This window comes from Dipodomys merriami, unplaced genomic scaffold (genome assembly GCF_024711535.1).
Source record: "Dipodomys merriami isolate MVZ:Mamm:240054 unplaced genomic scaffold, mDipMer1.0.p SCAF_17, whole genome shotgun sequence".
NCBI classification, from domain to species: Eukaryota; Metazoa; Chordata; class Mammalia; order Rodentia; family Heteromyidae; genus Dipodomys; species Dipodomys merriami.
Window position 1 is genome coordinate 18,628,380 of NW_027203048.1, and position 26,621 is coordinate 18,655,000.

The 26,621-nt window shown below is 43.2% G+C and overlaps 1 protein-coding gene across 1 annotated transcript in view; it reads left to right on the plus strand.

The window, feature by feature from the left end:
- The window catches only part of Galm (galactose mutarotase), a 53,696-nt gene that overhangs the window by 16,567 nt on the left and 10,508 nt on the right, over positions 1-26,621 (plus strand). Inside the window, exon 4 of the mRNA XM_070025408.1 lies at positions 4,798-4,879. Coding sequence (XP_069881509.1) covers positions 4,798-4,879 — 82 coding nt within the window. The remainder of the gene's footprint in view (positions 1-4,797; positions 4,880-26,621) is intronic.

Consider the following 26,621-nt stretch of genomic DNA (forward strand, 5'->3'; position numbering starts at 1 on the left):
TCAAACCCAGGGCTTTATAGCTTTTAGCTTTTTGCTAGACAATTGGAGATAAGAGTCTCACTGGCTTTCCTGCTGGGACTCTCTTTGAACTGTGATCCTTAGATCTCAACATCCTGTGAAGCTATGATTACAGATGTGAGCTACCCCTACTTATGAGTAATGTAGCTTGAATCCACAATTCAAAACTTAATATGTCAAATAGTCTACTTATGTATTTTTTATATATTTTGTTTTAAAATTCACCAAACAGTCATTTTGTTCTGCTTTGGAGTGCAAGCATTGGTTCATCACCTCTCATTTGAAAATTAGAAGTCTAGGGGGAAAAGTAAGTTGTGTTTTCCAATGAGTGGAAAAGGTATGGAGATTGCAGGAGTTTCACTGCTTCGTTGGATTTTGTTTTGTTTATCCTGTTCCATCCTGTGCAGAACATAAAACTCAAGAGATTTTTTTTTTGGGGGGGGGTTCAGTCATGGGGCTTGAACTCTGAGTTTGGTCCCTGTCCCTGCACTCTACTGCTTGAGCCACAGCGCCACTTCCGGTTTTCTAGTGGTTTATTGGAGATAAGTGTCTCATGGACTTTCCTGCCCGGGCTGGCTTTGAACCATGATCCTCAGATCTCAGTCTCCTGAGTAGCTAGGATTACAGGCGTGAGCCACCAGCACCCAGCTTCAGATAATTTTTTTTTAATTGAAAATTTGCCTAAAGAGCTGTAAGAGCATGTCTGGGGAAATTTGAGTCAGAGGTGTAATTCTAGTATGACTAGGCAGATCCATCATTAGGGACCCAGGTTCTTCCATTTTTACATTTCCTTCCTCAATGTTTGGGTGTTGTCTTCAGGCATACCTAATAGTCAAAGAGTGGTTGCTGCAGCTCAATATCCTCACCAGGCAATGGCGGCTCATGCCTGTAATCCAAGCGATTTAGCAGGTTGTGATCTGAGGATCTTGGTTTGAAGCCAACCTGGGCAGGAAATTTTGTGAGACTCTTATCTCCACTAAAACTACCCCAAAAAAGCCAGAAGCAGAACTCTGGCTCAAGTAGGACAGCTCTAGCCTTGAGCAAAAGAAGCTCAGGGACAGCATCCAGGCCCTGAGTTCAAGTGCCAGGATCAGCAAAAGAAAGGAAGCAAGCAAGCAAGGAAGGAAGAAAGGGAAGGAGGTAAGAAGGGAGGGAGGGGGGAGGGAGGAAGAAATCACCTCCTCCTAGTCACCTCTAGAGATCTAAAAAAAGACCTAGTCCTTTTTCCATGCCACTAATATTTCCTTTCTAAGAATAAGTAAAAACTTTCCTAGAAGCCCTCCCCCCTCCTACATACAGACTTCCACTTTTTTTTTTGGGGGGGGTCAGTCATGGGGCTTGAACTCTGGGCCTGGGTGCTGACCCTCAGCTCTTCAGCTCAAGGCTAGCTCACTACCACTTGAGCCACAGTGCCACTTCCGGTTTTCGGAGTGGTTTATTGGAGGTAAGTGTCTCATGACCTTTCCTGCCTGGACTGGCTTTGAACCGTGATCCTCAGATCTCAGCCTCCTGTAGCTAGGAGTACAGACATGAGCCACCAGCATCCAGCTTGACTTTCACATTTTTATTGGCCAAAAATGTGACCTATACATGATTTTTCTGGCCTAAGTGCCAGCAAGGGTATTATACAACCATGATTGGTTTAGAATAATCAACACTGTCTTCTGGGGACAGGGAAGAGTCCCTTTCCCTGAATATATGGCCTAAGTACACTAAATCAACAAGTCAGGTTTCTGGCCTGGAGAAAGGAAAGGTGATTGCAAAGAAGTTGAAGTGAATGGGTAATAAACTATAGTCTGTTACTTCTTGCTAGGGGTAGTAGCAAGTCATGGCAATGTACAAAAAGACTTTAAAGCCCTGTGCAACTCAAATGGATCCTGTAAATGGTTCCTAGTAGCAGCCAAGCAAAGTTAACCAACACGTTGCGCTCAGAGATGAACCTCAAGTCTGTTTGTGAACCAGTGTTTCTTACCAAGTTTTCATCCTCCCTGAGAGGAAATGAGCCCAACAGTAATATTCCACAAGGATAGACCACTACATTTTCCAGGCCAGAAGAGGCAACAGATGTTAAGCATGCTGCTCTTGAGGCAAAGAATGTCAGGGCTTGGTGACCTAATGGCCATGCTGAGCGTGTGGAGCCTGACGAATGTTCCTTTCCTTTTCAATTTATTTGGTGTGTGGTTTTTATGTTGAGTCATTTTCTTCCTGCCTTAATGCTTCAATTAGAAGAGGAAGACAAAAAAGAAAAAAAAAAACAGAAAAGAGAAATTCCGAAGCAGCTTTTTTTTAATAATATTAAAACACTGGAAATAAGCATGAGTCAATCCACAGGATAAAGGGATAAACAAATCGTCATGTATTCATATAATGGAATACTACCCAGCAGTAAAAAGGACCATCATACCAATTCAATAGCATGGATGATCTCAAGAGCATTATGTTGTATGGAAAAAATAAAGCCAGGTGGCTGTGGCTCATGCCTGTAATCTTAGCTACTCAAGAGGCTGAGATCTGAGGATCAAGATTCAAAGCCAGCCCAGGCAGAGAAGTCGGTGAGACTCTTATCTCAAATTGACCACTAGAAAACTGGAAGTGGCACTGTGGCTCAAGTAGTAGAGCGCTAGCCTTGAGCGGAAGAGCTGAGGGACAGCGCCCAGGCCCAAAGTTCAAGCCCTATAACAGACCCCCAAAAAAGAATATGTGATGTAGGATTCCATTTATTTTTTTAGGGAGAACAAAGAATTTAAGTTATTACATCAAATATTCAGAGTGATTCATTTAATATGTACATATTTAAGAAATGCACTTTCAGGAGGAAGGTGACCAGGCTGTGTATGTATTATACAGACACATACTATGTGTCTGTATAAAGTACTTTCTGGTTTGCTAAGAGTACAGTATGCCTTTACTAAACTCTTTTCCTTTAAGACCTGGAAGGAGTGAGGACATCAATACCCCAATTTTTTTTTTCTCTTGTTCTGGTACTGTGGCTTGAACTCAGGGCCTAAACACTGTCCCTTAGCTTTTTCACTCAAGGCTAGCACTCTACCCTTTGAGCCACAGCTCCACTTCCAGCTTTTTGCCTTGTTAGTTGGAGATCACAGTCTCACAAGACTTTGCTGGGCTGGGAAGGTGGTTCAGTGGTAGAGCACTTGCCTTGCATGCTTGAGGCCCTGGGTTCGATTCCTCAGCACCACATAAGCAGAAAAAAGAAAAGCCAGAAGTGGCACTGTGGCTCAGGTGGTAGAGTGCTGCTAGCCTTGAGCTGAAGAACTGAGGGACAGCGCCCAGGCCCAGAGTACAGGCCCCCCAACCGTACTGCCCCCCCCAAAAAAAGACTTTGCTGCCTGAGTTAACTTCAAACTGTGATCCTCAGATCTCAGCCTCCGAGTAGCTAGGATTACAGGCATGAGCCACCAATGCACAGCATCATCCCAATTTTATACCCAAAGAAATGATATTCTAAGAGGCTGTGTGACTTTGCTGCGGCCCCTCAATGTTAGTTAAAATTAGATAGGCCTCGGGGCCTTCTAACCACTCACCTGGGCTTCGTAGACTAGCCTTTGACTCCACAGAAGAACCATCTCTCAGACACATGGACTTCAATTCTGACACTTAGACTTGTAGTGTGGTAGGGAGTGGGTCGCCTGGATGGGAACTAGAGAGAGGTGCTGGATGCCTCCAGATGAGCCATGATTTGACTGCCCAGGACATGTGTGTCACTGTCAGTGACTCTGGCTCCAGTAGCAGAACCCCTCCACTAAGAAGCCAAGGTCCAGAAGGCTCTCTAACCACTGTGGGCACTCTGATTTTCACTTTCATATTCCATGTAGAAAAGGAAATGCATACTGAGGTCACACTGAAAACTTCTTCCAAATTTATCAGTGAACCAGGCGCCGATGACTCAGGAGGCTGAGATCTAGAGGATCATGGTTCAAAGCCAGCCCTTACAGAAAAGTCCATGAAACTCTTATCTCCAACTAACAAGCAAAAAGCTGGAAGTAGGGATATGGCTTAAGTTGTAAGGATCCAACCTTCAGTGAAAAAGCAAAGTGAGATAGAAAGACCTGAGTTCAAGCCCCAGCACAGTGCAAAAACAAAAACAAAATAAAACAAACAACCACAACAAAAAAAAAATAAATTCATCAGTGAACAAGTTTGGAAATGGCCTTGTCTACCAATGATCACCATCCATTTATTAGGATTTCTAAAGTTTTTTTGTTTTTTGTTTTGTTTTTGTTTTGTCGGTCGTGGGGCTTGAACTCTAGGCCTGAGCACTGTCCGTCAGCTCTTCAGCTCAAGGCGAGCACTCTACCACTTGAGCCACAGCACCACTTCCAGTTTTCTGGTGGTTTATTGGAGATAAGAGTTTCACGGACTTTCCTGCCCAGGCTGACTTTGAACTGCGATCCTCAGATCTCAGCCTCCTAAGTAGCTAGGATTATAGACGTGAGCCACCGGCACGCAGCAAGAAATGTTATACAATAAAGCAAAATGTAAGGGGATGGGAAGGTGGCTCAGTGGTAGAGCACTTGCCTTGCATGCATGAGGCCCTGGGTTCGATTCCTCAGCACCACATAAGCAAAAAGAAAAAAGCCGGAAGTGGCACTGTGGCTCAAGTGGTAGAGCACAAGCCTTGAGCTGAAGAGCTGAGGGACAGCGCCCAGGCCTAGAGTCAGGCCCCACGACCGGACCCCCCCCCCAAAAAAAAAGCAAAATGTAAATGTAAAATAAGATTAAGCAGTAAGTCTTGTCTTTCTCTTTCCTATTCCTTCCCAGGGCTCTCCAAATATATATGACCATGAAGTCACCATAGAAGCTGATGCTTTTTTGCCTGTGGATGAAACCCTGATTCCTACAGGTTAGTGAATCTAATTGTTTTTCTTCCTTCCCTCCTTTTTTCCTTCCTTCTTTCCTTCTTTCCTTCTTTCCTTCCTTCTTTCCTTCCTTCCTTCCTTCCTTCCTTCCTTCCTTCCTTCCTTCCTTCCTTTCTTTCCTTCGTTCTTTCCCTCCTCCCTCCCTCCTTCCCTCCCTTCCTCCTTTCTACAATGAGGGATTGTGGATTGGATTTCAAGCTCAAGAAAGAGCTTAGTGGTAAGTAAGTCTGGAAAAATGCTCATCAAGGCTGTTAGATTTTTAGTTTTGATATTTTATACATATTTGTATATTTGTTATTTATGTAATATATTAACATTAGGTGAAGCTGGGTAAAAGATACAATGGAGATGTGTCATTTTTTTAATCACATTTTTGTAAATCTAAAATTGTTTCACATTTTGAAAGTTTAAAAATTAATGTGAGGGGCTGGGAAGGTGGCTCAGTGGTAGAGTGCTTGCCTTGCATGCATGAGGCCCTGGGTTCGATTCCTCAGTACCACATAAGCAGAAAAAGCCGGAAGTGGCACTGTGGCTCAAGTGGTAGAGTTCTAGTCTTGAGCTGAAGAGTTAAGGGACAGCGCCCAGGCCCAGAGTTCAGGCCCCATGACCAGCAAAATAAATAAATAAATTAATTAATAATAATAAATAATAATGTGAGATTAACAACTTCACCTTTCCTGAAAATGTGCCCTGTACTAGCTAAGGGCTTGTCTTTAGTTTGACCTCTTTAACACAATGGAGTTGTATTTATGACAGCAAGTAAAATTTTTTTGCAAGGAAATAAAGTAAGCATATGAGTCTGTATACTAAACAAAAAATTCAATTACAAAATTAGGAATTAGAAACTTCCAGAAATATAGTGGCTATGAAACTAGTTGGAGAACTGGGAATGTGGCTTAGTGGTAGAGTGCTTGCCCAGCATACATGAAGCCCTGGGTTTGATTCCTCAGTACCACATAAACAGAAAAAGCCAGAAGTGGCGCTGTGGCTCAAGTGGTAGAGTGCTAGCCTTGAGGAAACAGAGCTCAGGGATCCGGGCACCAGTAGCTCACACCTGTAATCCTAGGCAGTCGTGAGACTCTGATCTCTAATTAATCTCAAGTGGTAAAGCGCTAACCTTGAGCTGTAAAGCTGAGGCCCAGACAGAGTTCAAGCCCCAATGACTAACAAAACAAAACAAAATGGAGCCCAGGAACAGTGCCCATGCCCTGAATTCAAGCCCCAGCACCAGCAAAATTAATTAATTAATTAAAATGTTAAAAAACCTAATTGGAAAAACAACAAGAAATTGAGAAAAATAGAATGCAAACTTTGGCATCCCAGTTTTGAATATGTTCCTGGGCTCCAAGGCTGGATCTAAAGGCTTTTATGTTGCCTTGGTAACATGTCAGCTTCTGATATTTAAATGACTCACTAGATGAGCCTGAGCAAGTGACTCATCATATCCAAACTGCATAATGATTACATTAGAACTATACGCTCAGACTTTAAGGAAAAATAGAGAGTAAACTGGCAGCACTCAGGCCCTGAGTTCAAGCTGATAGCTCATGCCTATAATCATAGCTACTCAGGGAAGCTGCAACCTGAGGATTAAGGTTTTAAGCCAGCCCAGACTGAGTAGGAAAGTCTATTGAGACTGTTATCACTAATTAACCACCGAGTCAGGGCGCAGGTGGCTCACACCTGTAATCCTAGCTACTCAGGAGGCTGAGATCTGAGAATCACAGTTCAAAGCCAGCCCGGGCAGGAAAGTCCATGAGACTCTTATCTCCAGTAAACCACTAGAAAACCGGAGGTGGTGCTGTGGCTCAAAAGCGGTAGAGCCCTCGCCTTGAGGTAAAGAGCGCAGGGACAGAGCCCAGGCCCATGACTGACAAAAAAAAAAAAAAAAAAGAACCACCAAAAGCTGGAAGTGGAGATGTACCTCAAGTGTAGAGCACAAGCCCTGAGCAGAAAAAGCTAATAAGAAGGAAACCCTGAGCTCACACCCTACTACCAGCAAAAGGAAAAAATTAGTGGCAGGTGCTGTTTTATGACTGATAAGGAAGAAAGCGAACCAGGTAGCTTATAATGCACATTGTGAAATAAAATAAGCATAGTTTTATGAATATTTGTGAAGTGTTCTTATGCTATCCTGTGAGTTTTGATCAGCTAAAAATCACAAATGCACATAGTCTGAGATATCTAGATGATTTGACTTCATTTAAGAGGTAATTGAGCCTTGGGGAAGGGAGGGAGGGAGGGGATGGTAGGGGGAAAACAATGGAAATTTAAAAAATTTAAAAAAAAAAAGAGGTAATTGAGGCAATAGTAGAGTTTAACTTATAAATCTCATGGACTCATAAAACTCTTTTTTTTTTTTTCTGTCAGTGGTGGGGCTTGAACTCTGGGCCTGGGCACTGTCTCTCAGCTCTTCAGCTCAAGGTGAGCGCTCTACCACTTGAGCCAAAGCACCACTTCTGGTTTTCTGGTGGTTTATTGGAGATAAGGGTCTCACAGACTTTCCTGCCTGGGCTGGCTTTGAACCAAAATCCTCATATCTCAGCCTCCTAAGTAGCTAGGATTACAGGTATGAGCCACCAGCGCCCAGCTCAGAAAACTTTAAAATCCACAAGCCAATGGCTCATACCTATAATCCTAATCACTCAAGAGGCTGAGATCTGAGGATTCAAGTTGAAGTTAAGCCAGGTAGTAAAGTCCATGAGACTCTTCACTTCAGTTAACTATCCAAAGGCTTTGGCTCAAGAGCTCCAGCCTGAGTGAAAAAGCCAAGAGATAAGACTTAGGCTTTGAGTTCAAGCTCCAGTATCAGTGCAAATAATAAAATGATAATAATAACAATAAGCATTCAGACAAAACTCTATACTTGTCCTAATAATGAAAAACTGTTCAAGTGAGTAGGACCTAAGAACTCTGGACTCTGGCAGGTAATAGGCCTTCTTTGTCTCAGCTTTACTGTTAACTATAAGGGGCCTTTGGTCTTTGTGTAATGTTTTAACATGAAACCCTCATGCATTCTCATTTTCTTTTCTACAAATAGAAGGGACATGGATGGAAAGAGCAGGACCAGTCCCAGGGAAGGGCTGTCCTTCTAAAGCACCAGGCAGTGTGTGATCTGGAGAAATTGTCTAGGCCATGTCAGATCTACACCGGATTCTACTGAACTGTAATCCCTAGGTTGGCCCTAGGTGAATTCAAGGCCAGTCCATACAGAGTAGACTCATGGACATACCTAAATCCAATATCAAATTTCTGGTTATTCAGCTAGAGGTAGACTGAATGACAAGACCACTTCCTTGAGACATGCTGCAAAAAAACCTGTTAGACTGGACACACTCCCTTAAGCCTTCTGGGAATTGATAGGCAATGTCAAGAGATTGTGGTTTTGTTGAATTGGAGGGGGGGGGGGAGAGAATATACATGACCTTTTTGATGAGGGGAAGGTTTATAATAGCTTGTCTTTCAGAGAAGACTTGTAAAGAAGCCACATTACAACCTTATATGGTAAGCTCTGTTCATTTTTCTTATTTAACAGATGAAGAAATTGTAGAACAAGGAGTTTAACTTAATAAGGTTGCTAGTGTTTGGGTATGATTTGTGTCCCTTCCAGGTTTATATGCTGGAAAAACTTGATCCAGGTTGAAGAGGTGAGGCCTAGTGTAAGGTAATTAGGACATAGGCCACCATCCTTAGAAGAAACTAATGCTAATCTCTCAGTGTGTGAAATCTTAGGACAGTGGATCATTATTGCAAAGGGAGGCCTCTTTATGTACTTGAGCTTCCTGCTTCTCTCCTATATTGTGCTATAGCCAAGGGTTCCCTAATAGAGGCCAAAAAGATAGATGAGGTCACTTTTCAGCCTTCAAAACTGTGAACAAAGTAAATCTATTTTTCTCAAGTATATTATTATTGCAACATAAAAATTGATTGATACCCAAGGATTACATAATTAACAAGTAGTAGAAAGCTATTGGGATTCATTCTTCCTCAGTCCCTTGGGCTAGGGATGTAGCTTTGTAACTTGTTATCGTAAACAAGGCCCTGGGTCTGATGCCAGCACTGGAAGAAAAAAAAAAGTGAGAGAGAGAGAGAAGAAATTAGGTTTCTAACAAGACTCATACTCCACAGACCTTACAATGTGCTAGGTATGAAAAAAAGTTCAGGTTGTGATTTTAGCTGGGCACCAGTGATTCACACCTGTAATCCCAGCTACTCAGGAGGCTGAGTAGCTGTAGTTTAAAGTCAGCAAGGCAGAAAAGTCTGTGAGACACTTATGTCCAATTAACCATCAAAAGAAGTGGAGGTTGGCTCAAGTGGTAGAGCACTAACCTTGAGCTAAAAGCTAAGGAAAGCTAAGCACTCTGGAAGGAAGGAAGGAAAGAAAGGAAGGAAGAACAAAGAAAGAAAGAAAGAAAGAAAGAAAGAAAGAAAGAAAGAAAGAAAGAAAGAAAGAAAGAAAGAAAGAAAGAAAGAAAGAAAGAAGGGGAAGGAGAGAAAGAAGGGGAAGGAGAGAAAGAAGGGGAAGGAGAGATGGAGGAAAGGAGGAAAGAAGGGAAAAAGGAAAGTTGGTTTGGGATGGTGAGCAAAGATTTCTCTCCTCTCAGAAAAAAGAACTTTGGGGGCTGGGAAGGTGGCTCAGTGGTAGAGCACTTGCCTCACATGCATGAGGCCCTGAGTTCAATTCCTCAGCACCACATAAGCAGAAAAAGCTGGAAGTGGCGCTGTGGCTCAAGTGGTAGAGTGCTAGCCTTGAGCTGAAGAGCTGAGGGACAGCGCCCAGGCCCAGAGTTCAGGCCCCACGACCAACAAAAAAAAAAAAAAAAAAAGTTTTGACAGAGTTGTTAGTTCTCTCTTTTTTTTTCTTTTGCTACCTTTTGTATAGATTACATAACAGCTTCTCTTAATTTTCTTCCCTGTTTTTCCTTCTATTCAATGTTTTCCTACCTTTCTGCAAACACAAGAAAACCATGGTTGTTTTCAAAAGCGAAAGGAAAAAGAGAGGAATTGTTCTGAAATTAAAAATATGAGTTTGTCTGGCCTTGTCAGCCTAACAAAGAAGGGCATGTAGAAAAGGAAACTCCAGGCCAGGCAAAGTGCAGCTGGAAATTCTTCTTGCAACCCTCTGTAGCCTCAAAGGTCATAGTTCTGTTGCAACATATGACGTATGACATATCCTTTGTCTTACTGGTTCTTTTCTTTTTCAAGTTATGTTGAAAGTTCATTTTTTTCATATTATTAGTACATGTTAACTATATGTGGAACTTTTTATTTTTATTTATTTATTTTTTGGCGCTAGTCCTGGGACTTAAACTTAAGCTATGGGCACTGTCCCTGAGCTTTTTTGCTCAAGGCTACACTCTAGCCATGAGGCTAGCACTCAAGGCTACCACTTGAGCCACTGCTCCACTTCTAGCTTTTTGGTAGTTAGGGATAAGAGTCTCACAGACTTTCCTGTCTGGGCTGGCTATGGAACTACAATCCTCAAATCTCAGCCTCCTGAGTAGCTAGGATTACAGGCGTGAACCACTGGCATCCAGCTCGCAATGTGGAGTTTTCACTGTGATTTTTTTTTTTTCTGGTTGGTTGTGGGGGGTTTGAACTCTGGGCCTGGGTGCTGTCCCTCAGCTCTTCAGCTTAAGGCAAGCACTCTACCACTTGAGCCACAGCGCCACTTCTGGTTTTCTGATGGTTTACTCAGGATAAGAGTCTCACGGACTTTTCCTGCCTGGACTGGCTTTGAACCTTGATCCTCAGATCTCAGCCTCCTGAGTAGCTAGTATAACAGGTATGAGCCACCGGAGCTCGGCTACTGTGATATCTTGATACATGTGAATAATATACTTTGGTCATATGTATGTTGGCAATTACTAGTGAAGGTGATAGGAAAATCACCTATGAGAGAAAATTCACAAATATGATAAAAGAAAAGCTTTACTACTTACTTTCGTTATTTGGAGCATTCACACAGCAGAATGTCAGGTGATAGATTCATTCATGGCCTTTTCCTCTCCATGACATTCCCTGGGATAACTGCTTGGTGGTACAGAAGACCTCAGAACTCAGGAGTAGAAAGTATGTTCAATTCCAGCCTCCTTGTATATATATAAATGGGCTTTTACTCCAAGAATCAGTGGGTTTGCTCACCTTCTGGGTCCTCTGCTTGCAGTCCCTAATTCCTACTTGTGTATTTGTTTCCTTGTTCAAATTTTTTTTTTTTTTTTTTTGGTGGGTCATGGGGGTGAACGCTGGGCTTGGGCCTGGCTCCTTGTTATGTTTTATAATTTAAAAAAAAATCTATTTTGAACCTACTTATTCTCTTTCAAAACTATTTCAAAGGCTTGGCGCTGGGGCTGGGAAGGTGGCTCAGTGGTAGAGTGCTTGCCTTGCATGCATAAGGCCCTGGGTTCAATTCCTCAGCACCACATAAGCAGAAAAAGCTGAAAGTGGTGCTGTGGCTCACTGAAGTGGTAGAGCGCTAGCTTTGAGCTGAAGAGCTGAGGGGCCCAGGCCCCGTGTTCAGGTCCCACAACCAGCAAAAAAAAAAAAAAAAAAAAAGGCTTGGCACTGGTGGCTCACACCTGTAATCTTAGCTACTCAGGATGCTGAGATCTGAGGATCACAGTTCTGAAGACAGTCGGGCAGAAAAGTCAATGCATAAGACTCTTATCTCCAATAAACTACTCAAAAACAGTCAGAAATAGTACTGTGGCTCAAGTAGTAGAGTGCTATCCTCAAGCACAAAGATGCTCAGGGACAGTGCCCAGGTCCAGAGTTCCAGTCCCAGGACTGAAAAAAAAAAAAAAAAAGAAAAGAAAAGAAACTATTTCAAAATTATGTACCTTCTATTATTCTTTTCCTCTTCTCCACTCTGAGCCATGCTAAAGGGAGATGCTGATTCAGATCTAAATTTAAGGGATGTTTTTCAAATGGGTTAAAGATACTCAGTTTAAAAAAAAAAAACAACTCCAGATGAGGGGCAAACACATTGTTATGCGAATGTAGCACTTTACTATTTTACAGTAACTGTAATCCTGTGGCCCGGGTACTTAGTAAAATGGTGCCTTCATTCTCCATGTTGTTTGTCAGCCACTTACTGTATTGTCATAGAGAAAAACGGTAGTGTGGCATACAGTCACCGAGAACGAAAGTAAGTATACTGTGATGAAAATACTGTCTGTGTTTACTGTAAATCGCTGTTTAAACTTCTACTCCAAGCAGGGCCTACAAAAACTTCTGGGACCTTTGGGACCCTGATTTTTCTCCTGCATACCTTTCTTTTGGCAGTCATAGAGGATATAGGTCTTGAGCCCTTACAGCAATAAAGCACTCAAGATGCCAGTGTTTATAACATGGCCTCTTTATTCTCCTCTTTTCCAACTCTCCTCCCATAAAAGGTTCCTTTTTGCCAGAGTGCCAGTGGCTTATGCCCTGTAATTCTAGCTACTCAGGAGGCTGAGATCTGAAGATAAAGGTTCTAAGCCAGTCCAGACAGGAAAGTCCATGTCATTTCCATTTAACCAGCTAAAAAGTCAGAAGTGGAGGTGTGGCACGAATGGTAGAGTACCAGCCATGAGTGAAAAATCTAAGAGAGCCTTGAGTTCAAGCTCTAGTTACTGTTACCCCACACCCCTAAAAAACAACAGTGCATTTGCTCTTACCTAGGATGGGACTTGCTCTCCTTGGGGCATCTTTGTTCCTCTTGAATGTGCTTGCTTCGCTTACTATAGGCAGGGTTAGGCCTGTAGGTTCCCGGAAGTGGAGCTCTTAGAAGCTGTTATCAAGAAGGAAAAGTATAGAACCATCTCTAAGACAGAGAAGACTCTAGTCCTGGCTCTTCATACACCATGTCAGACCTGATTCTACAGCCCTGTCCTGTGACAGCAAAAGGAAACTAGGCCCTGGAGCCCTACTCTAGAACTAAGCCAGCTAACAGTGAGCAAGTGAGAAGAATCCAGTGGAGGTTTCTTCAAGAGACTGTTTTATTCACAGGGTTATAAATGTTCCCTTCACCCATGGCAGAATGGAGAAAGAGAGCAAGGTAGGCATGCAATCTGGCAAGACAAAAACCACATATACAACTAGAGAGGTTCTTGGAAGCATTTATAGCACATTGCTTTTTTTTCTTTGTTAGTAGTAAGTAAGGGATTAAGAAAGCCAAAATGAATGCTTTGGCCATTTGTATTTTTACTTCTGACAGCAACAGTAAAATCTTTTTCCTGAGAAAATGTGTTTGGTGTTGATGAAAATTCACTCCATCTATTCAGTTCCCTATCCCACTTTTGTTCACCTGCTGTCCTTAATCTGCTCCATTTTGGAAAGCTCATTCTAACATTACCTGAAAGCAACCCCAGTTTGACAAAATTAGAATTCTGGTAGGAAAAGGCTTGCCACAAGGCTGTGGGGAGACTTTGCTATTTTCTATCTACCTTTCTCAGTTCAACCTACAATTCAGTTCTTGCTCTAATTACTTCTCTAGAGCAGGCCTGTGGGTCTACCCTGGAGAAATAACAAATTCCAAAGTAGCCTCCTGTTTCAAAGTTTCTGTGGATAAACACTGTTTTGATCTTCAAAGTTCAGCATGTGGGTTTTAATCTTTCTGGACCTCCTGATAGAAAATTCCTTTAGACTTTATCAAATACTAAAATTCCAGGCATAATATTTGCTTTAATCATCCCCACAAGCTAGAAGCTGGTAGACTGTAATTCTGGCTCCTCAGGAGGCTGAGATCTGAGGATCACAGTTCAAAGCCAACCCAAGCAGATAAATCCATGAGACTCTTATCTTCAATAAACCAGCAATCAGTCAGAAGTAGAGCTATGGCTCAAGTGGTAGAGTGCCAGGCTTGAGTGAAGAAGCTAAACTAGTTCAAACCCCACTACTAACACTCACAAAAATCTCCAAAGATCCTTTTTCCTTTCACCCTCCCCCATGTCTTACTCATCAGGTCCTACTGAGTTTTATCTTCAGAGTAATTCGGAGTCATATTTGCTATATGACTCTACTTCCGTCAGCTCTGTCCTACTTTAGGTGGGTTTTTTTTTTTCTTGTATAGATCAGTGCCTACGCTTCATAAATTGGTATACATGAATGAATAAAAATTTATTTGATCACTCCCTAACTGAAAATGAAATTCTCTAACAATATATCTTCAAGTCAGGTACCGGTGGCACGTGCCTGTAATCCTAGTTACTCAGATTCTGAGGACCAAGGTTCCAAGCCAGCGTAGGCAGAAAAGTCCCCATGCAATTCTTATTTCAATTAACCCTCAAAAACCGGAAGTGGAACTGTGGCTCAAAGTGGTAGAGCACTAGCCTTGAGGAAAAGGGCTCAGGGACAGTGCCCAGGCTCTGAGTTTAAGCCCCACAACTAATAACAACAATAAAAGTGTCTTCACTCTGTTCCCTAAAGGTATGATGCTAAAATGTAAGTCCTCAGCCTGGATACATGACTCAAGTAGTAGAGCATCAGCCACGGAAACCAAGAAAATATCAGTTCCTGAGTTCAAAGACTGGTGCCAGCAAAAATAAAATAAAATGTAAATCTAAGTTTGATAATCAACTGCTAAAAAACAAACAAAACAAAACAAAAACCTCTTCGATGCCTCCCTAGCTCCCCATTTCTTGTGTGTTTCTCATATTCTACCTATTTCTGCATATCTCCCTGCCCCCAGCCTATAGAGACTGCACACCCACCTTGTTTGAGGCATTAAATCCCCACTCATCCTTCAAGACTTCTACTTTCTCCTTAGAAAGCTGTCCCCCACTTCCTGGAAATAATAGATTCCTTCTTGCACATGGTTTTGTAATGACATAAGCTGTTCAGAATTCATCCTATGTTCAGACTCCTTATCAACTCCAGAAGGTCTGGCAGGATTTAACTGCAGAACAAAAGTAGGGATTTTCAAGTTAGACCACTTTGGGTTGAAGCTGGAAAAACTAATTTATGCTAAATAAAAAAAGCAAATGAAGTAAGAGCCAATCTGAGCAACCTAGGAACAGCTTCCTCCCCCACACCCGTCTCTTACTCTTTGCTTCTTTACAGTTGTTTTAAATATAGTATATTCATGCAATATGGTATGAGAATTGGGATTCAGAAAATCAGATAAAGGCCTCAGCTCTACTCCCCACCAGCCATGCCCTCAAGTCAGCCAAGAAAAATGTGGATCTTATCAACCAAATGTATAATACCTTATTAGAAGGTGATTGTGGGAAGTGAACTTTGAGATCCTGTCCATTTCTAACAGCAGTGGAGAACTAGGGGTTGGAAGGCCACCTTTTCTGTTTCTGCTTGCTCCTTTATGTGAAATGATCTTCACATCAGCTGTCGGTGCCAGAACTCAGGGCTGAGCATTAGTATGTGGAATGTAGAATGGCAAGCCCACTGCATCACTCCACAAGTGGAAAGCTAAAGCACCACGTTCTGATTGTCATCTTTAGCTCCTACGTTCAGGAAACAAGCGCTTTCAGCTCTCAATCTGCCCTCCTCCCTATTTCTTATCCCAGCTTCCATCACCAGGAAGGATTAAGTACCTACTATGTCAGGTACTATGCCAGCCCTCAGAAAGTAACATTGAACCAAACTGGATAAGCTCTTCCTATGTGAAGAACATAACCAAGTGCATAGCACAGATTCTCTTGTCATCCAGGCAAGGCTCCATATTCAGGAAGTACTTGAGCAACATTGAAGATTAAAGTTATGATCCTGAATCTTATGGAATGGTCACCCCTGACTTGTTTACAGTCTCTCCTAGACAGTACTCAAGGAGTACTCGAGGGTCAATGCCAAAACTCAAGGACCTGTCCTGGTAGTAATGTTCCCACAGGGCACCTGACTAAATTCCGCTCTACAAAATAACCCCAGGAATGGTTTTAAGAACCTCCATAATAACTCCCTAAAGTATCTCTATTCCCTGTCCCTGCTAGGAAATACATCACTGCTACAAGCTTGGCAAACATGAGCCATTATGGTAGAGATTTGGCAGGATAAAAGCTCAGAAATTAGCACTTAGCCAGGCTATGTGTAATTCCTGTGAAAATTACAGGCTCACATCAAGTGAATTTGTCAGATGGAGAGTTTGTTGCTAGAGCTCTGACCACCACTCTTGGAGAGCTAATTGAAAACCCACATTTCCTCCCTCCAGGTCTGAACAAAGGCTGGCTATAGTTCATTCTAGGTGCATAGCAATTCTTAGAAGTCATTTCATTCTGAAGGGACTGAGTGGTAAGGGGGAGCGGATGGGGAGCTGGGAGATCAAACAATGGGTTAGAGACTAACTCAAGTGAGTTCACAGAACAGATGAGTTAGGTTCTGGTAATATTTATAGAGCACCTACTGACTGCTGCTTGCTTCCTGAGGCCTATAAAGACAATGAAGCACTGTCTCTGCCTTAGAGAAGCTCCCAGGAAATAGAAGTACTGCATATGTTTGGAGCTGGGTTAGACATACTGTTCACTGGGCTAAGGGAACATAGAGGCAAGGCAAGGAGATTTTCCTGAGCTCACTCTGGGCAGTGAGGCTTCCTAGTGTCCATGCAGCAGTCTAGCAGTGAGGAGAAGGAGCGTACCAAAGCACAGAATACAACAGCAGAGCTGACTTTTGGCCAAACAGTTAGCCAGGCATCCAGATAAGAGATATCCAGCAAGCAGTTGGCAAATGATGATGATGATGTTAAGAGAGAAAAAGAGAGCTGGAGATACAAGTAAGCAGCATGCATTTTGTAGATTTCCAAGAGGGAAATCTCGATTGAGGAGAGTAATGTGAGGACCAAATGCACAGTAGCCTCTAAACCATCCCCAACACCTAAGGTCCAAGAAATGCCTGCACTAACGGTGCCAAGGGAAATGGCCAAGTTTAGAAAGCAAAGAAAGAGAAAGGGTATCTGGAAGTCTTAGAAAATCCAACAGTGTCAAGACTAGAGAGAGAGAAAAGTCAGAAGAGACCTGGGAAAAAGGCATGATTATAGTCACTATTATCTTTACCGACCGTGCTTAACAGCATGAACAGAGCAGATGCCAGATTGTGACAGAGAAGAGAGAGTTGGAAAATACCAACCAATGAATGTTTTCCAATGAAGGCACTTCTTCTTCTTTTTTTGGTGGTGGTACTGAAGTTTGAACTCAAAGTCTCATGTTTTCTAGGCAGGTGCTCAACCACTGAGCCACACCTCCAGCCCTTTTTTGCACTGGTTATTTTTCAGATAAATAAGGTCTCACTTCCTTCCTGTACACATGCCTGGACTGTGATCCACCTATGTTCTTGCTTCCCAATGGCAGGTATGCAGCATCATGCCCAGCTTTCTTCCATTGTGATGGAGTCTCTTTTCTACCTTGGCTAGGTTGGAACTACATATAAAATAGGATGACAGTCATGTGCCATCATACCTCGCTGTTGATTGGGCACCATGTGTATGCCTATGCTGGCCTCAGATCTCAATCCTTCCTCTTTCAGGCACCCAAATAGCTAGGATTACAAGCATGTGCCTGGCTAAGACAACCTTCTTAAATATAGAATTCTGGGTCTATCTCAGACATTCTGGTTCATTCAGGGAGTCAAAGGAGAGGTTTTACTTTTTTGTTGTCAGTCATGGGGCTTGAACTCAAGAGCCTGAGTGCTGTCCTAGTTTTTTGGGGGGTTTTGTTTTGTTTTGTTTTTCTCAAGGCTAATGCTCTACCACTTTGAGCCATAGCTCCACTTCCCATTTTCTGGTAGTTAATTTGAGATAAGAGACTCAGGGACTTTCCTGCTCAGACTGGCTTCAAACCACAATCCTCGGATCTTAGCCTCCTGAGTAGCTAGGTTTACAGGTGTGAGCCACCAGTACCTGGCTCAGGCTTTTCTTTAGGGAGAAGAACTGACTTAAGTCAAATGGTCCTGAGAAGGCTCTAAAAATCCAGCTAAAGTCTAAGAGCATGAATCTGCAGTAGCTGCAATTAGTGTTTCTATAGGCTTTCTCTGGTTTCTATCAACTGCATAGAGTCAGGAACAGAGGAAGCAGATTGTGGGGAGGTCCACAGTCGGGTTTTGTCAAATGGCAGGGGCAGAAGGCCAAAGTGTGGATGTCGGATCAGTGTCACTAATCAGGTGGCTCAGGTCATAGACAATGCACCCTTCACAAGTAGCAGAGTGTGAGGGATGGAAAGGACATGTGGCAGTAGAATATGGTAAATCAGGATCCTGGCGGTCTCCAGAGAAGAGCAGAGATATTGGATGCCTCTGTGCATTTGGCAGAGCTGGAAGGCGGTGGACAGGCCATAAGCCATTATAAGATGAACTTTTAATTAAGCAGCAGATCCCTAGTTGCCATCCTGATGGGGATCTAAAAATGGAAAAGTACCCTCATGACAATGCCTGTGTGGGTTCATCTGTGAAGCGTGAAATTGCCTTTTCACCTGGAAATGGCCTGCGGTTCAATTTAGCATTTTAGGCTTTGGATATCATGTCATATCCAGAAGCCATCCCCTCCCCCGGAGCAAGAAGGTAAAATCAGAAAGAGCTCAGTGGAAAGCAGGGTAGGAGGAAAATAGCAGTAGAATAAGCCACAAACCCAAAGCAGCAGCAGCAGCAGAGGAAGTGGGGGGGGGGGGGGGGAGAGAGAGAGATAGACAAGCTTTGAGGTTGCATGATATGTGAGAATTTGTAGAAATGTTACCTTTGCAAAAAAAAATCCCAAGGTGCTTTACTTGCCAACCACTGGAATGAAGTAAAAAAAAATTCCCACCCAGAGTGTTACTTTTAATTATCATTCTCTTTATGTTGTTTCCTAAAATAATAACTGACACTCTAGAGATGATTTACCAAGATGGCTTAATTAGGTGTCAGATGAATACCTGTGCCCAGGAGCCCATTACCACCAGCTTCCTTATGCAAATCCCAATGACTGTTCTGAACCTGACTAGATAAAAGACAGACATAATGGGAGCCCTGAGCTGGAAGCACAGCTGGGCCGTTCCCATGGAGACTAGACTCCAGAGCCAAGCACTTCCTGTTCCCCCAGCCTTCCTCCCCACTCAGAGACAAGTGCAGAAGCCCATCTGAGGCTCAGATCTCCCTATCAATGCTTTTCCAGCCTTCATTCATACACCAGTCTTCTGGGGAACTTGTTAAAATGCTGATTCTGTCTCAGTGGTCTCCATTAAAGCCCCCGGGGTCCAGGTTTCTAACAAGCGCCGAGGAGATAAATGTACCTGTAGTCCTGAAGTTCCTCCTCCAACTAGTTATGTACCAGGCCCTTAAAAGCTCTCTTTTAAGGGAGAGTTGTTGCTTTCCTCATTTTGGCACTTATTTCTCCCATTTTGCTCCTTTCTCCAATTCCCTGGTGTCTTCATACTGCCTCTTCGCCCCACCTCCTTCCTCCCACATGCCACATTCCTGGCTCTGGTTCGGCTCATCAAATCCAATCTCTGGGCCAGGAGAGAGGTGGGTGGCTTCTGTAATCTCAGATACTCAGAAGGCATAGATAGGAGGATCTCAGCCTGTGGCAAACCCCAGCAAGAAGCACAATATCCTATCTAAGAAATCAGGAAAGCAGGGCTGGGAAGATGACTCAGTGGTAGAGCGCTTGCCTTGCATGCCTGAGGCCCTGGGTTCGATTCCTCAGCACCACATAAGCAAAAAGAAAAAAGCCGGAAGTGGTGCTGTGGCTCAAGTGGTAGAGCGCTAGCTTTGAGCTGAAAAGCTGAGGGACAGCGCCCAGCACCAGAGTTCAGGCCCCACGACTGGACCCCCCAAAAAAAAGAAATCAGGAAAGCAAAAACAAGGGCTGAGGGCATGGCTCAGCACCTCCTGAGCAAGTGCAAGGCCCAGAGTTCAAACCCTAGTACAAAAAAAAAAAAAAAAATCCACTTCGGAGATCATTCTATAGCAAGATGCTCTCAAAACAATGATCTACATAGATAAAATGAAATTTCTAAGCATGCCTGTAACTCCAGCACTCAGAAGGCTGAGGCAGGAGAATCATAAATGCAAATCCAGCCTGGAATACATGGGAAATTCCAGGTAGGTATGAGCAGCATAGCTAAACCTAGGCTCAAAAAATAAATAAGTAAAATAAAATAAGCTAGACAATGATGACCCACATCTGTAATCCTAGCTACTCAGGAAGCTGAAATCTGAAGGATAAAAGCTCAAAGCCAGTCAAGTAGAAAAGTCTAAGAGCAAGTAAGCTGAAGCAAAATGAGGACTTGAGTTCAAGCCCTGGTACTGAAGAGAGGAAAAAAAAAAGAACAAAAAAAAGTAAAAATATCCAGGTGCCAAAGGCACATGTCTCTAATCCTAGCTATTCAGGAGGCTGAGATCTGAGGAGGATTATGGTTCAAAACCAGCTTTGGCAGGAAAGTCTCCAATTAGCCACAAAAATCCAGAAGCAGAGCTATGGCTTAAATGATGGAGTGCTGAGCTTGAGCAAAAGAGCTCAGGGACAACACCCAAGCTGCAAGTTCTAGCCCCAGTACTCACGCATCACACACACACACACACACACACACACACACACACACACACACACACACACACACACACACACACACACACACACACACACACACACACACACACACACACACACACACACACACACACACACACACACACACACACACACAGTGAAAACAAACTTTTTTTTAAGAGAAGAGAAATAACCAAAATATCATAGGCTGATTCAAGGAGAAACTACCTGCTTCATTACTTTTGTTACATGGACCAATAGGCCTACAATCCTGTGACGTCATGGTTGGACACTGCCAATCATCTGTCCCATATCTGAACCTCAGACTTCTGGGCTCCCCAGACAGATGCCTTTGGAACAGGATGCTCATTGTCTGTCCAGAGTCATCAGATCAGAAAGTTTTCAAATGCTGAGCTGAAATCTATCTGCCTAGAGCTGATCCTCATTTGGCCTTGTTCTAGAATCTAGTTCTGAGATTGCTCCCTGGGCTTAAAAGGCAGCTCTTCTCTCCCTCCTAAGACTTTTCTTCAAGGCAGCACATCTCAGGTTCATTGGCTGTTCTTATGCTATTTTGATCATTTTCCTCCACTTCTGCTCTGTGTGTCTTTAGGCCCCCCTCCGTGATGCCTACACTTCAAAAAATAACCCAGGATCATTACCACCTCTACAGATGCTCTTTATGTCATCTTTATTGAATATACTGCCAGGCTACATTCTTGATGTCATTTTCACACATCTCTCTCTTGTCAGTAATACTAATAATAATTATATTTAAGAAAATTAGAGATCTGGGGGCCGGTGGCTGTAATCCTAGCTACTCAGGAGGCTGAGATCTGAGGATCATGGTTCAAAGCCAGCCTGGGGCCGGGCGCTGGTGGCTCACGCCTGTAATCCTAGCTACTTAGGAGGCTGAGATCTGAGGATCGCGGTTCAAAGCCAGCCCAGGCAGGAGAGACCGTGAGACTCCTATCTCCAATAAACCACCAGAAAACCGGAAGTGGCGCTGTAGCTCAAGTGGTAGAGCGCTCGCCTTGAGCTGAAGAGCTGAAGGACAGCGCCCAGGCCCAGAGTTCAAGCCCCACGGCCGACCAAAAAAAAAAAAAAAAAAAAGCCAGCCTGGGCAGGAAAGACCATGAGACTTTATATCTCCAATAAACCACTCCGAAAACCGGAAGTGGTGCTGTGGCTCAAGTGACAGAGCGCTAGCCTTGAGCTGAAGAGCTGAGGTCCAGTGCCCAGGCCCAGAGTTCAAGTCTCAGGACTGACAAAAAAGAGAGAGAGAGAAAGAGAGAGAGAAAATTAGAGCTCACGCCTGTAATCCTAACTACTCAGAAGGCTGAGAGCTGAGGATCAGAGTTCCAAGCCAGTGCAGGTGGGAAAGTCTGCAAGACTCTTATCTCCAGCTAATCAGAAAACTGAAGTGGAGCTGTGATTCAAAATGATAGAGCAAAAGAGCTCAGGGAATGTGCCCAGGCCCCAAGTTCGTAAAAGAGAAAAAGAAATATACATGATTGTGACAAACACAAACTATGGAATAAGACTGTGGGTGGGAAGCACTACGCTAAGCACCACGTAGGTGATAACTATCACCATCACCCATCATTATTACTGTGCTAGGCACTTTGCCTACATTTACTGGTTTAATCCTTATCGTAGCTTCATGATGTAGGGACTGTCATTATCCCATTTTCACAAATGAGGAAATGGAACTGCAAAACCTTGTTTTATGCACTAGGTTATGATTTTAATCTAAACCTGAGCATTGTTCTTTTGCTTATTTGGTTTATTTTGTTTTGTTGTTGTTGTTGTTTAATGGAGATTGAACCAAGAAATGTTCTTATACATGTTAAACACTGCTCTAACACAAACATACACCCAAACCCCTTATGTTTGTTTGTTTGTTTCCCCTGGTCATGGGGCCAGAACTCTAGGCCTGGGCACAGCCCCTCAGCTCTTCAGCTCAAGGCTAGCGCTCTACCACTTGAGCCACAGTGCCACTTCTGGCTTTTTCTGCTTATGTGGTGCTGAGGAATGGAACCCAGGGCCTCATGCATGCAAGGCAAGCGCTCTGAGCCACCTTCTCAGCCCATGTTTGTTGTTTTGTATAGGCATGTGTGTATTTGCTTTTGAGACAGCATTTCACTGTGTAACCCGGAATGGCCTCAAATCATTCTACAGCCCAAGTTGGCCTTGAATTTGTGATCCTCCTCCCTCAGCCTCCTGTGTGCTAGTATCACAGATGTACTCTTCCAAGCCTGTTCCTTGTTTGGATTTATTTTCAGTTTTGCTTTTATTTTGTGCTGCTCCTAAGGCTTAAACTCAGGGCACAGACACCATCACTGAGCTTTGCGTTCAAGGCCTAGTGTTCTACAACTTTGAATCACAGAACCATTTCTTTTGTTTGGTTTTTGATGCCAATGAAAACCTCTCTGTTCCTGTTCTTCATGCATTTCATCTTGTTGTTATTGGTGATTTACCCTTCCACTATAAAAGGGAGTCCTTTCTTGTGTCCCTTCCCTTCCTGTGCTGTTTGCCAGATCTGACTCAGCCTTCAAGGTCAGACTACCGTCACACCTTTCCTGACCCTTGAGTGTCTGAAAGCTGCTCTCATTGCATTTGCAGCAGTCTCCAGTAAGCTTTTATTCTCTAATTCTGTAACTTCCACCCAGTGTTAGATTTAACTCCAAACAAAGAAAATGTCCAGAAACGTGTTGCCTTTTCCCCATCCCAAAGAAATTGTGAGGATTAGTATTCATAGTATAGAATCGTTTAAAGGGCACTGTGATGATATAGAAAGATGGAGACAGGACTGGGATTAGCCTCCTGCAGGACCTCCTACATCAGTGCTGCAAGGTAAAAGCATCCTATCACAGGCTACTAAGAACTCTTTCTAGCACCCCTCATTTGTTCTCAGTGTTCCTAGTCATAGGAGTTTACTCAATGCTCAGGCCTCCACTAAAGAGCAGAGCAGGAGCTAGAGCCATGAGATGACTGCTTCCCTCCCATGTTTACCAGCTGATGTTGGCCCTTGTTTGGCAGCCTAGGCAGGGCTGTCAGCTAGAATACACCACACAAGGCTTCTCCATGTAACTTGAGCTTCCAGACAACATGGTGGCCCATGCTGAAACCACTTTGTATTTTACAACCTTACCTTAGAAATGACACAGAATCACTTGTGCCACAATCTATTGGTTGAGGGAACTAAAAAAGGCTCCACCTCAATGTGAAGGAGTGCTAGCATCACATTGTAAAGAACATGTGTGGGAGAGGATGTAGGCTGCTGTGCAGTCTGCTACAAGCAGGCCTGGGGAAAAGGCCAGATTCCTCATCATAGAATGTGGGCATGAATCGCTTAGGTGAGATAAAAAGAAATCAAGGCAGTTACATTTTTTTGAAGGCAGTGAGTTTTTCCTCCACTTTCAGAGTGCAGGCAATTAGATCTCTGCCAAGAATCAGAACAGAAGCTGGCACTGGTGGCTTATGCCTCTAATTCTAGCTACTTGAGAGGCGGAGATTTAAGGATCCGGATTAAAAACCAGCCTGAGCAGGAAAGTACCCATGAGGCTCCTATCTCCAATTAACCACCAGAAAACTGGAAAACTCAAAGTGGTAGAGTGCTAGCAAAAAGAGCCCAGGCCCTGTTCAAGCCCCACAATGGACAAAAACAAAAATCAAAACAGAAAGATTTAACCCCTTATAACAGAGATCTAGTATGTTTCAAAGTCCTGTTTTCAATTACCCTATTTATCTTCACGTAAATATTCTCCAGAGTGATATTCACATGAATCCTCTTTGTGAGGTAATCAGTACACCCTTCCTGTCCCCATTATTCTGGGCTCACTGCTCTACACAACTCCTTGATCATTCCATTGCTCATATTGGTGATACCCTATCCTGTCAGCCTCTTGAGAGGTTGTCTTCAACTGCTCTTTCCCCAAATCCTTCTCAGCTGCTCACTCTTTTAGTCCCAGAGACATACATTTAATTTTGTCATTGCCTCTCATTGAGGTTTCCATGATCACTACTTAAGATGTCTGTCTTAGCCAGGCGCTGGTGGCTCACACCTGTAATCCTAGCTACTCAGGAGGCTGAGATCTGAGGATCGAGGTTCAAAGCCAGCCCAGGCAGGAAAGTCCATGAGACCCTTATCTAATTAATCACAGAAAAAGTGGGAAGTGCAGCTGTGTTAGAGTGTTAACCTGGACCAAAAGGAACTAACTCAGGGACAACATCCAAGCCCAGAGTTCAAGCCCAGGACCAGCAAAAAAAAAAAGTCATTAGAATCAAACCTTTGCGTATGCTCAACGTTCTTGTTCTTTCTCCCCTCTCTTATGTTCTCCTAGCCAAAACACAAGCCTGCTAAACCCAACCCCCAGGAGCAGCTTCCAGTCTCCTTCTACAACCATGCCAAAAAACCCCAAAAAACAAAAAACATGTTGGTCCTTGACGCTTGCCTGCAGCCAGGTTTTCCCTAGAATGAGAAGACCCCCCCCCAATAAATTCAGGGAGAATTGCTAGTTCTTGCTAGTTCAACATTTTGCACTATCTCTCTCTCTCTCTCTCTCTCTCTCTCTCTCTCTCTCTCTCTCTCTATATATATATATATATATATATATACAAACACATATACTTACATATTATATGCATATATATCTATATATACATCTAGCTACCTACACACACACAAACACACACACACACACACACACACACACACACACACACACACACAAAGAACAAACTCATCTGCGGAGATTAACCAAAAGTTAGAAGAACTGCATGCTCATTTTCCAAGTTCATTTTCATTTTGTGACAGGATGCCATGACTGCCCAAGAGCAGTCTAAGCTTGCTTATTAACACTTCCTTTAAGGCATGACTATAAGTAGAAGATTATGAGGAACAAAGAAAGCCACAGGATTTCATGAAGGAAGGACTCAGGGTACATTGCCCATCTGTTTCACTCATGTTGAGTCCAGATGTCCAGAATATATACATTTCACAAAACAGGTTAGAGACTGGTAGGACTCCAAAACTGGCAACATGTCCTGACTTTTGGAGCCAGGAACCTAGTGGCTCATACCTATAATCCTAGCTACTCAGGAGGCTGAGATCTGAGGATGGTGATTCAAAGGTAGCCTGAGCAGGAAAGTCCATGAGACTCATCTCCAGTTAGCCACCAAGAAGCCAAAAAGTAGAGCTGTGACTCAATTGGTAGAATGCTAGCCTTGAGGACAAAAGCTCAGGGACAGCATCCAGGCTCTGAGTTCAAGTTCTAGGACCAGCACCAATAAATACATAAATAAATAAATAAACAAGAAACTCGGAGCCAGGTGCTGGTGGCTTATGCCTATAATCCTAACTGCTCAAGAGGCTAAGAGGCTGAGATCTGAGGATCACAGTTCAAAGCCAGCCTAGTCAGTGTGTGAGACTTTTTTTTTCTTTTTGGGGCTTGAATTCAGGTCCTGGTGCTGTCCCTGAGCCACAGTACCACTTCTGATTTTCCGGTGGTTAATTGGAGATGAGTCTCTCAACTTTCCTGCCTGAGCTAGCTTCAAACCATGATCCTCAAATCTCTGCCTCCTGAATAGTTAGGATTACAGGCGTGAGCCACCAGCCCTCAGCTTCTGTGAGACTCAGTTTCTAATACATCACCAAAAAAACCTGGAAGTAGAGTTGTGGTTCAAGTGGTAAAGTGCTAGCCTTGAGTAAAAAAGCAAGAGACAGTGCCTAGGCCTAGAGTTCAAGAAGCCTCAGTACTAGTGCACACATGAGCGTGTGAGTGCACGCGCATGTGCATGTGCACACACATAAAGGGAAAAGAAATGGGGTAATTCTAAAATGAGATTTTTGCTAAATGAGAAAAGAGATGAGCTTCCAATCTATCTCTTTTAGCTCTGTTCTCTCATGTGCTTAATGATCAGGTATATTGGAAAGTGTGAACTTGTTCCTTAGCTTCACCACGTGTTCAGGCTCTCATGATTAGACTGGCCTTACTTGGGTCCCTTGCCCCACCACACTCTAGCACAGTGCAAATAATCATTTAAGAATTTTCTCTTTCCTCCATTGTAAGAACTAACCCATCATACTTAGAACAGTTCCTAAATCCTTTATCACACTGCGTAATTATAGAACTATCTCAAGCTCTGTCTATAAGGAATATGACTATCTCAATACAGGCATTGTGTTCTATTAATATTTGTGCCCTCTGGGCATGAAGTAGAGGTATAAAACACAGGCAACTATGAATATGGCAGCAGCATCTAGAAAGGTTCATTGGAACTAT